Source organism: Phascolarctos cinereus, unplaced genomic scaffold, assembly GCF_003287225.1.
Source record: "Phascolarctos cinereus isolate Bilbo 61053 unplaced genomic scaffold, phaCin_HiC Scaffold_2;HRSCAF=192, whole genome shotgun sequence".
Lineage (NCBI taxonomy): Eukaryota > Metazoa > Chordata > Mammalia > Diprotodontia > Phascolarctidae > Phascolarctos > Phascolarctos cinereus.
The window spans coordinates 20,903,539-20,915,385 of record NW_027555625.1 but is presented as its reverse complement, the minus strand read 5'-3'; the positions used below and the strand labels follow the sequence as shown (position 1 = coordinate 20,915,385).

At 46.7% G+C, this 11,847-nt stretch overlaps 1 protein-coding gene across 1 annotated transcript in view; it reads right to left on the bottom strand.

Annotated features, from left to right (window-relative positions):
- Positions 1–2,341: 2,341 nt before the first annotated feature.
- The window catches only part of LOXL2 (lysyl oxidase like 2), a 144,482-nt gene continuing 134,976 nt past the window's right edge, over positions 2,342–11,847 (bottom strand). Inside the window, exons 13-14 of the mRNA XM_021001120.2 lie at positions 5,187–5,298; positions 2,342–4,466 (exon numbers count right to left, since the gene is read on the bottom strand). Coding sequence (XP_020856779.1) covers positions 4,387–4,466; positions 5,187–5,298 — 192 coding nt within the window. The 3' untranslated portion in view covers positions 2,342–4,386. The remainder of the gene's footprint in view (positions 4,467–5,186; positions 5,299–11,847) is intronic.

Below are 11,847 nucleotides of genomic sequence, written 5' to 3'. Positions count from 1 at the left end.
CCCCTTCCCCTTTTCAGAGGTGGAGGACTACAGGTGTGGAACTCTGCATATAATGTCAGGCCTTTTCAGTGTGACGGTTAGATGTCTCCAAAGAACAACACAGAATATTAACCTTGTGTGGTTCTTCAATATACACATTTAGACAAGATTATTTAATGACTCATGATGGCCTGGTATTGTAACCTGGTATAATCTAGGGTTATTAGTGTCTTTGAAGATTAGAGACTGTGCTAATGCCATTTTTTTTTCTCTTATAGGCAGTAGCATTCTGGGAAGGGGAGGGAAGATATAGGTAACGAAAATTATTTAAATTTATTAATCAAAATTATTTTAAATTAATTATTAATTTATTTATCAATAAAAATTATTTAAAATTATTTAAAGAAAAGGGAGATGGGCGGGTCATGCCCAAAGCAGCAGGACCAATGGGATTGCAGACTTAGAGCTGGGAATCTGACTCCCTTATTTTACAGGTGAGGAAACTGAGGTCCAGGGAGATGGTGCCCAAGATCCCACAGAGAGTCAGTGGCAGAGTCTGACCACCCAGGGTGGTGTCTGATGCCAGGCCCATCTCACCATTGCATCACACTGCCTCCCTGGTACCCATGAAATACTGAAAGCCTTCAGCGTGATGGATCCATCCTCTGGAAAGGGTTTAGGGAAGATGTAGATGACACCAATGTTGACATCATTGATCCATTGAAATAGACTAGGGATGCTTTGGGACTATCCTCTGTTATCTCACGCACTCACTGTGGGGCTGGCTCATCTCGGTACATAAGGGTCATACATAAGACTGTAGGACTGAGAGTGGGAAGGGATCTCAGAGCACCCAGGCTGGATGCCATATTTATACTCTCTGTGGTTTTTTTGGTAGCATGCTACCACCACAACGAGCCCTTGAAATAGAGACTCAAGGGGCAGCTGGGTGGTGCAGTGGATAGAGCACCGGCCCTGAAGTCAGGAGGATCTGAGTGCAAATCCGGCCTCAGACCAAACACTTGACACTAGCTGTGTGACCCTGGGCAAGTCACTTAACCCCAATTGCCTAAATAAAAAGAAAAATAGAGAAAAAAAAAAGAAAGAGGGCAGGGGACAGTGGGACTTTTATCACTCCTCAAAAACTGGTTCTCTTGTTTGGTGAGATCCATGTATGTGTAGCTGATGAAGAGGTTACGGGTTTAAGGTCCTAGAAAATCAGTTAGGTTTGCACAGAGACATTCTGTTGGGTAACAGTGGTCACAAAGGGGTCCTAGACAGGGTGTGGCTGGCTTAATGCCAACTAGTTCTGGGCCCAGCTGTCTTAATAACAGATCAAACAGTAACCATTGATTAAGCACCTACTATGTGCCAGGCACTGTGCAGAGAAGCATAGATCCTAATCCTTCAGAGCCCATCTGAGGGGTCATAGATGCCTTTTCTATTCTGGATGTATTTATAGATGTCCTTGTTTCCCCCATTAGAATGTCAACTCCTTGAGAGTGGAGGTAGTTAATGTCTCTCTCTGTCCCCAGCAGCCAGCACATAGTGCATGGGAGCATGAGAGCTGTCTTCATCTGTCACCAGGGCTGTCATAGGGAAGATAGAGAAATTTTGGTTCTGCTTGGCCCCAGAGGGCAGAACCAGCCCCAATGTGGGCAAGTAGGAAAAAAAAGCCAGTTTGGGCTCGATGTCAGGAAGAACTTCGGACAGTGATGGGATCCCCCTCATGTGAGGGCCACAGGCAAAGGCTGGATCACTCAGCATCATACATAGGAGCCTAGATCTAGAGGCCACCTAATCCAACTCCCTCATTTTGCAGATGAGGAAACTGAGGCCCAGAGCAGTCCAGGGAAGGTTACAGAGGTAGCACATGGCAGATCCGGGATCTTCCAAAGGGGATTATTTTTCAGGCACGGATTGAACTAGAAGGCCTCTCAGGTCCCCTGAAGCTCTCAGATTCATTCATGTAGCAAATGTATGAAGGACCTACTGCAGGCTAAGCGCTATGCTGGGGAAAGAAGCCGTAAGATCATAGGATTTAGAACTGGAGGGAAACTTATTTTCAGGAAGAGAACACTGTGGCTCAAAGTTCCTGATGTCATGGGTTCCCTTAGAGAGTGAATGGCATTTTGTGTTTCTTTCAAAATATACTGGGCTTGCTTGGCAGGCAGGTAAGCTCAACCTTCCTGGAGGCCTTAAAGCCAAGGCTGAATGATTACTTCTTGAACATGATGTAGGAGGATTCTCATGGGACCAGATGGTCCCTGAGGTTTCTGCCAACTCTATGATTCTGTGAAAAGACAAGAAGGGCTGGTGCACATGGTCACATACGTCACCTAATGGAACCACACACATTGCATATAATAGTAACCTTTTATTCTGGGAACAAACACCTGTGATTCAAGTATATGTAAACGTCTGTGATGACCTGCAGCACCCGGTGAGTGTCCTTCTACCCAGGAATTTGTTTATAGCACCAGTCATTCAGGTCAGCCCAGAGGGATGATGATGGTGGTGGTAGTGACGGTGGTGGCAATGGCGCTTACACAGGTGGGTTTGGCTTCAATTTCGTCTGTATGGCTGTGCTTCCCAAGGGCCAAGATGCCTGCATTAAATATCATTACATTTGGTTTTGGACGTAACATGCAAATACAATGTAAAACTGGTATCCTTAAAATAAAATATAAAAAAAAAAGTACATGCTCTCCCAGTCCCCTGATCAGAAATATATACAGGTAGAACCTGAGAGTGGTGGGAAAGATGGAAGACTGAGTGGAGTGAGAGGTCACTAGATCCATGCTGGGTGAAATCAGCTAGACTTTGGAGGACTAGCCAGTGCTAGGTGGAATCAACCAGACTCTAGAGGACTAGCCTGGGTGAAATCAACCAGACTCTGGAGGATTAGCCTAGGTGAAATCAACCAGACTCTGGAGGATTAGCCTGGGTGAAATCAACCAGACTGGAGGTCTAGCCTGGGTGAAATCAACCAGACTCTGGAGGATTAGCCTAGGTGAAATCAACCAGACTCTGGAGGATTAGCCTGGGTGAAATCAACCAGACTGGAGGTCTAGCCTGGGTGAAATCAGCTAGACTCTGGAGGACTAGTTAGTGTTGAGTGACATCAGCTAAACTTTTAAGGACTAGCCTGGATGAAATCAACCAGAGTAGAGATCTAGCCTGGGTGAAATCAACCAGACTCTGGAGGACTAGCCTGGGTGAAAACATTCAGATCCTGGAAGACTAGCCTGGGTGAAGTCAACCAGACTTTGGAGGACTCTCAGGGAGCCCAACCACTGCCATAGCCCTGTGGGCTGCCTCTGACTTGAAGGTGAGGTCAAGCTTTTTCAGTGACCATACCACCAGGGGTTTACTGAAAAGTATACATAGCTCTGGGCTGTGTGGATTGAATGGGGAAGGAATTTCCCAGTCCTGGATGGTGATTTGCAAATGGAGGTCCACACAGACTTGATTTTGGAGCTGAAGACACAGGTATGCATTGCTTTGCTAATCTCTAGCATGAGATATCTGGGGATGTAGCAGCGAGGAGACTTGGAGATTAAAAAGATACTTTGGAAAGGGCTTATGGGAAGCAGGCTGCCTGCTCACTTGATGGATTTCCACCAAAGGGAAGCTTGCTGGGGAAGGGGAGGGTGAACCAGTCTTGGTCTTGAAATAGGGCTTCAAACCATGTTCCTGGGGAGCTAGAGGCCTATACCAAGAGGTTGCTGATCTCCATCTGACAAAACAGATGAAGAGAGAGGCAGCGAGCATCTGCAGTCACAAAGTCTCCAGGAAAGCAAGACCTCAAGTTCCTTACATAGCACCCCTCCCTGCTTTGGCCAGCTGGGTTTATATCCTGAGTGGGCAGCTTCACCCCTGGGGTTCTGGGACAGGATCAGCTCGCTAGGGGGAGGGTGACCATTTTCTGCTGCATCGTGGTGGCTACCACCTTGCCTTCCCTGACCCACCAACACTGCCTGTCTCTGTGGTAATTGCCCTGCTAACTCCCATATACTAAGGCAGGTAGAGGAGAAGAAAAGGGTTCAAATATCAGATATGTTTTGGGTGGGAGGAAATATGATTTAGTGTCAAGAACTGGGTTAGAACATGGGCTGTGTGACCTTGGGCAAGAGTATCCTGCCTCCTGGGCCTTAGGTGTTTCATTTGTAAAATAAGGGGGCTGGCTAGACCTGTAAGGTCCCTTCCAGGTCTTGAGCCTATGAGACCAGGCCAAGACACATTCTGGGCTGCACCGCAGGTGCCCAAAGCTTTTGTCAGGGAGTCAGGGGAGGAAGCATGGGGCATCCATCTGAGCTGTGCTGTGCAGTGGTTAGGGAAGGTCCCAGGGAGACCAGTGCAGTGAGGCCCTAGGGCAGGGGGTCCAGGGGCTCCAAGGCTGACTCTTCATTGAGTGGGGAGCTGGTTATTTGTGAGTCCTCCAAAGTGATTAAATTTGGTCTCCGTTTCTTCACTGTACGATCCACCTGTTGGGGGAAGGGGAAGAGAAGGGGAAAGGAAGACAGAAATTGTTGATTTGGGAAGGAGGAAGCTTATTCCTTCCCTTCTCCCCCCGCAAAAAAAATCCTTTAGGAGTACTTAAGGGAAAGACTGCATGAGTGCCTGAAAGAGGAAGAGTGTAGGGAAGGAAGCAGCAGGGAGAAAGGTACAGTTGGCAGACAGTAAGTGTTTAATAAATGCTTGTTTAATTGAATTGGATCAGCCCTAGAAAGGAAGGCTGGTTGGGCAATAGCTCCCCACTCCTCAGTTCAGATCAGAAAGTGAGCCTGACACACAGGGCCACCAAGTCGGCCAGACAACATGCAACAAACTAGTTGTTAAACTGACCTCCTACAATTTTGTGGTCACGAGAGCACTGAGTTGGGTGGCCTCTGCCCAGCCCTTTAAAAAGCTCTGGGGTCAGTTTGTGTGCCCTGTTTCTGCCAGGCAAGGCTGGGCGTGAAAATGCGGCCTCAGCCCAGGCCCGGTGTCCACAGCTTCCTTCCCCATCCCAGAAAGGCAGGCTGGCCCCCGGCCCGAACCGGCAACCAAAATCGACACGATGCCATTGGCTTCCTGAGAAAGCAGACCCGGCTTCCCAGAGTGAGAGGGCTGGAGGTGAAGCAGGGCCAAGGAGGAGCAGGGGCAGGAGCTCCAGCGGGCGCGGATTCCGTCCCCTCGCCTCCCCGCCTGCCCTCTGGACTCACCGATGTGACAGTTGTACATCCAGATTCGATGGCCGTCATAGCGAGTCCGGCACTTCATGACGTTGTTGTTGTAGTCTGACTCGGCCACTTCGTAGTTGGGGTTAATGATGACCTAGGGAGGGGAACGGGAAATCAAGGCAAGGAAATGAGTCAGGAGACTGGGGCTTCAGCTCTGGTTCTGACACTTAACAAGTCGTGACCTCAGGTAAGTCCTTTCCCTTCTCTGGGGAACTTCCATCCTCTATAAAATAAGAGTGTTGGATCAGATTCTAACGTTCCTCCCGGACTCGGGCCTTTCCTGATTCCAGGTCCAGCGGTCTCCTAGCTATGCCACCAACTGCGTCTGGAACCTCTGTCCATCATGCTCTGGGAGGCATGGGTTTGAACACACTGGATTTTCCCCAAAGATCCCCGAGCCTGGGAGCCGTCGCTGGAAACAGCCTCAGGCTCCTGGGAATTGAACCTCTTTTAAGAGAGGGGCTGCACTTGGCTGGTTGAGCTCCGGCTCTGGGACCAGGCGCCTCTCTTCTAATGCTGTCCCTGAGACTCACTGGGCGCCCGTCGGCACAAGCCACCTCATCTCTCGTTCGAGTCTCAGTTTTTTCATGTGTGGAAATGAGGTTTCTGAGGCCACTTCCGGTCACGGTCTAACAGGCCTCGGATCCGCAGAAGGAGCGCGCCTTCACAGCATGCCCCTGAGAGGTTGCTGGTCTGAGAGCATGAAGGGTTAGCCGAGTCAAGGGCATTTCTCAATCATATCACTGGTATTACATTACCGCCAAGCCTGCCTTAGCTGTTGCACCCTGCCCCCAGCCATGTCAATTGTTTCTTCAAGTGCTCATCTCCAGAATCCCCCTCCCCTGCTCACCCTTCCAGTGCCTACTTTCCCCTAACTGCCTTTTCCCACCCCTTCTGCCGCTTCTCAACCTTGCCCCTAATTCTGCCTTCCAGCACTAAGCGGAACAGAGTCCGATCCTTCCGCCACGCGGCAGCTTTCCAAATACTCGAAGTCAGTTCTCACGTACCCCTTAGGACAGAGCTGGGAAGGACCTCGGGAGTCTGGTTTAACCCCTCCATTTTACTGGGGGTGTGGGGAATAGAGCTCTGGGCCTGGAGCTAGGAAGTACTGAGTTCAAATCCAGCCTCAGACACTTATTAGAGCATGACCCTGGGCAAGTCATTTATTTTCTGTCTCCATTTCTTCATCAATAAAATGAAGATAATAAGAGGACCTACCTCCCAGGGTTGTTGTGAAAATGAAATCAGATAGCATATGTACACACACAAAACTCCAAGTGCTAGATAAATGCTAGCTATTCATTATGACTGAAGCACACGATTTTTCACTTTCTTATTTTCTTACTTTTTTTGCGTGTTCTTGTACAAAATGACTAACATAGAAATGTTTTGCACGATTGCACACGTATGGCCTGTGTCGAATTGCTCGCCGTCTCAGGGAGCAGTGAGGGGAGGAAGGGAGGGAAGGATAGAATTTGAAACTCAAAATTTAAAAAAAAACCCAATGCTAAGAATTATTTTAACATGTAATTGTGGAAAAAATAAAATATCGTTTAAATAATAATTATTATAGAAAAGGAAACAGACCTGGGGAGTTAATCTGCTTGTACAATGTTATACATAGGATCAGAACAAGAACTAGAAGGATCCTCAGAGACCATCTAGTCTGATTTCCTCAGTTTACAGATAAGGAAATTGAGACCCAGGTAAGTGACTTGCCCAAGGCCACCTAGGCAAATGACAGGATTTGAACCAAGATCCTCCTGCTCTTTCTTCCATACTGAATCCTGCTTCTCCTGATTACTAGCAATATAACGGTGGGCAAATGCTATGAGTATCAGTTTCTTCATTTATAGAATGAGGAGTTTGGGCAAGGTAACCTCTAAGGTATTGTCTAGCTCTAAATTCTGTGATTCTGGATTGAGCCATCAGAACTGCATCCCGAGAGCCATTCAATTGTGTATAACCTTTGTACCAGTGTCTAGGCCAAAAGAAATCAAAGAAAGACACATATGTTCAAAAATATTTAGAGGAGCTATATTTTTGTGGTGAGGACGCCTGGCATCATCTGGGGAATGGCTGAACAAGTTAGGGGGTATGAAGGTGATGGAGTACTATTGTACAGAAAGAAATGATGAAGGGGTTGGTTTCAGAGAAACCTGGGAAGACTTGTATGAACCGAAGCAGCGTGATGTGAGAAGAACCAGGAAAATAATTTCTACAATATCAACACTGTAAAAAAGATGAGAACTCTGATCAACCCTGGCCAGCTCTGATTCCAGAGGACTGGGGATGATGCATAATGTCCACCTTCTGACAGGGAGGGGATGGACTCAGGGCAGAATGAGATATGGACTTTGGGACATGGCCAAGAATGGATTTTTTTTTTTTGGCTAGGCAATGGGGTTAAGTGACTTGCCCAGGGTCAAGTGTCTGAGTATGGATTTGAACTCAGGCCCTCCTGACTCCAGGGCCAGTGCTCTATCCACTGAGCCACCTAGCTGCCCAGGAATTTGTTTTACTTGACTATATGTATTTATTTAAAAGGTTTTGCTTTTCCCTCTTTTTGTTCAGTTAGGGTTGGGGAGTGGGAAAGGTTGAAAATAAATGCATGATAGCTAATATGGAAATATGATTTGCATGATTTCACATGTATAATTGACATATTGCTTGCTGTCTCTATGGGTGGAAGAGAATTTGGAACTCAAAATTTTAAAAAATGAATGTTAAATTTTACATGTAATTGGGAAGCATTTAATGAAATAAAAATATTTTTTAAAAATAAAATAAATGCATGTTAATGGAAAAAATCAAATTAAATTTAAAAAATTAATTCTATAGTTCTTATAAACCATTTTCTTGAGTGGGCCCCTTTTTAGCATCCCCTCCAGTGTCCCTCACAGCACAAAGCAGGTATTTAAATGTTTGTTGAATGAATGAATTTGGTATACCATACACATGTTTGGGTTAGGACTGGCCTGACTGGCCTCTGAGATTCTGCGAATGAAGTAGGTGGGACAGGTCCCCTGACAAGGTAGGGGAGGCCAGTCATTGGGCTGGTGGCCTGTCAATCATCTCTGCTTTAGAAAATGGGCTGAGAGCTCGGGGGACCCTGCAATGTCAGGAACTTAGCAGAGTGGGGGCTACAGGCTTGGAAACACAGGGCTGACAATGAGGTGGAGGCTCTGGTGAAGGCTCAGCTCAGCCTTTCTTTGTCCCTCTCCTTCTCCTCTGAGATCACCATTGATTTCCACTGGATGTATCTTGTATGCACAAATGTCTATCTGCTTCTTTAGACTGTAGGCTCCTTGCTAAGACTACATTTTTGCCTTTCTTTGTATCCCCATCTTTGTAGCTCTCAGGTTAGGATGGTGCCTGCAGTATACACAATAGGTGCTTAATAAATGCCCATTGACTGTCAGGGTCACAGGGGCCACCAGCTATTCTGGAACGGTTGGTTGTCTTCATGCTTGAAGAGGACCAAAATGACAGCACTATGTCAGGGTGAAGGTACAGCGAGTCCAACTGTGGCCGATCAGACCAACGTGTGCTCAGAAGGCTCTACCACAGGTTGGGCACAGAGAGTCCATGTGAATAATTGGGGTGGCTTCTCTAAATCTGTGTATCTCAGGTTTCTTTGGAGCTACTTCAGTTTTGCTTTTCTCCTAGAGCACAGCACCTTCTCTGAGGTGGGCATGCTATGCTGGGCTGTCCCGTGCCAGTGTCTCCCCTGTCTCACAATCCATTCCAAAGCTCTTCAGAGAGACCTTAAGAGTGTCTTTGGATCAATTTTTCTGACCTACATGTGAGTGCTTGCCTTGTGCGAGTTCTCTGTAAAATAGTCTTTTAGGCAAATGTACGTTTGGTATTCAAACAATGTGGCTGGCCCATCTATGATCCCCAAGATGGAAGGTGGGATTCAAACCCAGGACTTCTCAACTCCAAGTCTTATCTGTTTGGCCACACAGGTGGGAAGGATCCACCCACCCAGCTCTTCTGTCTAGGATCTCAGCAAACTCTGCTATTGTCATTGTCCTCTCTCTCTCTCTCTCTCTCTCTCTCTCTCTCTCTTCTCTCTCTCTCTCTCTCTCCTTCCTTCCTTCTGCTTTTTTTCTTCTCTCTTTCTTTTTCTATCTCTTTTTTCCTCTCTTTCTTTCCCCTTCTCTTTTCCTTTATTTTTCTTTTTCTTTCTTTCTCCCTTTCTTTTTTCTCCTTTTATTTTTCTATCTCTTCCTTTATTTCTTCCTTCCCCTTCCCTTCCTTCCTTCTTTATTTTTCTCTTTTCTCTCTCTCTCTCTCTCTCTCTCTCTCTCTCTCTCTCTCTCTCTCTCTCTCTTTCTTTATCTTTTTCTCTCTTTCTGTTTCTTTCCCTTTTTCTTTCTCCCTTTCTTTTTTTCTTTCCCTTTTCCCCTTTTTCCCTTCTTTCTCTTTTTCTCCCTTTCTTTTGCTTTCCTTCTTTCTCCTTTTCTTTTTTCTCCTTTTTCTCTCTCCTTTCTTTCTCTCCCTTTCTTCTTTCCCTTTCTCTTTTCTCCCTTTCTTTCTCTTTCTTCTTCTTTCTTTCTTTTTCATTCTCTCTTTCCTTCCCCCTTTCTTTTACTTTCACTGCCACTCTTTCTCTCCCTCTATTTTTCTTTCTTTCCTTCTTTCTCTTTTCTCTCTTTCTTTCTCTTTCCTTCTTTCTTTTTTCTTTCTTTCTAACTTTCTTTTTCTTCCTCTCCTTTTCTCTCTGTGTTCCTTCCTTCTTTCCTTCCTTTCTTCCTTTCTCTTTTTTCTCTCTTTCTTTCTTATTTCTTTCCTCCTCCCTCCCTCCTACCTCCCTCCCTTCCTTCCTTCCTTCCTTCCTTCCTTCCTTCCTTCCTTCCTTCCTTCCTTCCTTCCTTCCTCCCTCTCTCCCTCCTTCTTTCTCTCTCTTGTTTTTCCTTTTAGTTTCCCAAAAGTGTCCTCTTGAAAGCAACTGCTGAACTGAGAACTTGTCCACCTCTCTATTAGAACAGATGGGAGTCAGAGGCCCCCAGGGACCGGGCATGGTGTGTGGCAGGTGTTCTCCAGAAAATGAGAAAGAGACACACACACACACACACAGAGTAAGACACAGAGAGACAGAGACATGGAGAAAGATTTTCCCTCACTCAAGAGCAGGGAAATGGCTGCAATTTCTGAAAGAATGATGATGACCATGACAGGCAGTGTGGTATAGACTATAGAATGTTGCCTTTGGAGTCCTTAAGGCCTGGGTTCAAGTCCCACCTCTTACACATACTGGCTGTGTGACCCTGGGCTAGTCACCTGACCTCTGTGCCGCTGGTAGCTCTTTTAGACTAAAAAGCCACCAAACAGTTAATTGTTGATTTTCACTGAGCAGAAGTTTTTTTCATCAGAAAACTACTGGGGTCAACAAGCATTTATTAAGTACCTAATGTGTGCCGGGCACTGTGCTAATCACCAGCAGCATAAAGAGCAGCAGAAACAGGGTTCTTGCCTTCAAGGAGCTCACAATGATGAAATAGTTCTCCAAACTCAAGTAATACTAGTAATAGTGATAACAACAATAATAGTGATAATAATAATAATAGTCATGATAATTATATTAATGACTTAATCTGTGATTTCATCATCAAAAGGAATTCCCAGGTGAGGAAATTCCCTGGATGTTCATCATCGTCATCAGCCTCAGCAACATCATCATTACGACTACTACTATCACCACTACCACTACTACTGCTACTACTACTATTACTACTACCACTACCGCCGCCACCACCACCGCCACCACCACCACTACCACCACCACTGCCACCACCACTACTACCACTACTACTACTACCACTATCACTACTACTACTACCATTACCCCCACTGCCACCACCACCACTACTACCACTATCACTCCTCCTCCTCCTCCTCCTCCTCCTATTACTATTACTACTACTACTACCTCTACCACCACCACCAGCATGGCATACTAATTCGAATCATTAAAAGTTGAGCCCCACTAACAGGAAAAGTAAGGCCAGAGGGGACAACCACCGGTGCCCCGTTGCAGCAGGCCGAGGGGCAGATCAGCTCCCAGCTTGTTGGGGAAGAGGCTGAAGTCAGTCTCTGAGATGCCCATCCCCAGCCTGGCTGCCTGTGGCCTCTTCTATCCCAAGGCTGGCTAGGACCCTCCCCACCCTGCGGCCAGACTGCTGTGCTCAGCATAGAAGTGGCTTGACCAGAGGCTGAGCCTGCCTGTGGTCAGCACTAGAGCCCTCCAGGGTCGCCAGTCCCACTTCCCCAGCCAGGGTAATGGGCCTTCTGCCCAGCCTTCATGGTGTGGTTTGATGTCCTCATCGAGTGGGCATCAGGCCCCCTGGTCACTCTGAGCTCAGCCACTCCCTTTGGCCCAGAAGGTGAGTATCCTACCTTGTGAATGCCCCACTTTCTTTCCCTGGCTTTTCCACCATCACCTCGCCCCACCCTCACCCCTCTGGAACACCACTGCAGTTTACACTGGAAATATCCAACACAAACCTGCCCACTGAAGTCACTTTGCAATATTCATTCATGACCTGGCAGCTCATCGGCTCTATTTAAACACACACCAAAGGGGAACCGTCTGGAAGAAGTCTGCAGGAATGGGTACAATATGCCCCATTCTCCCCTG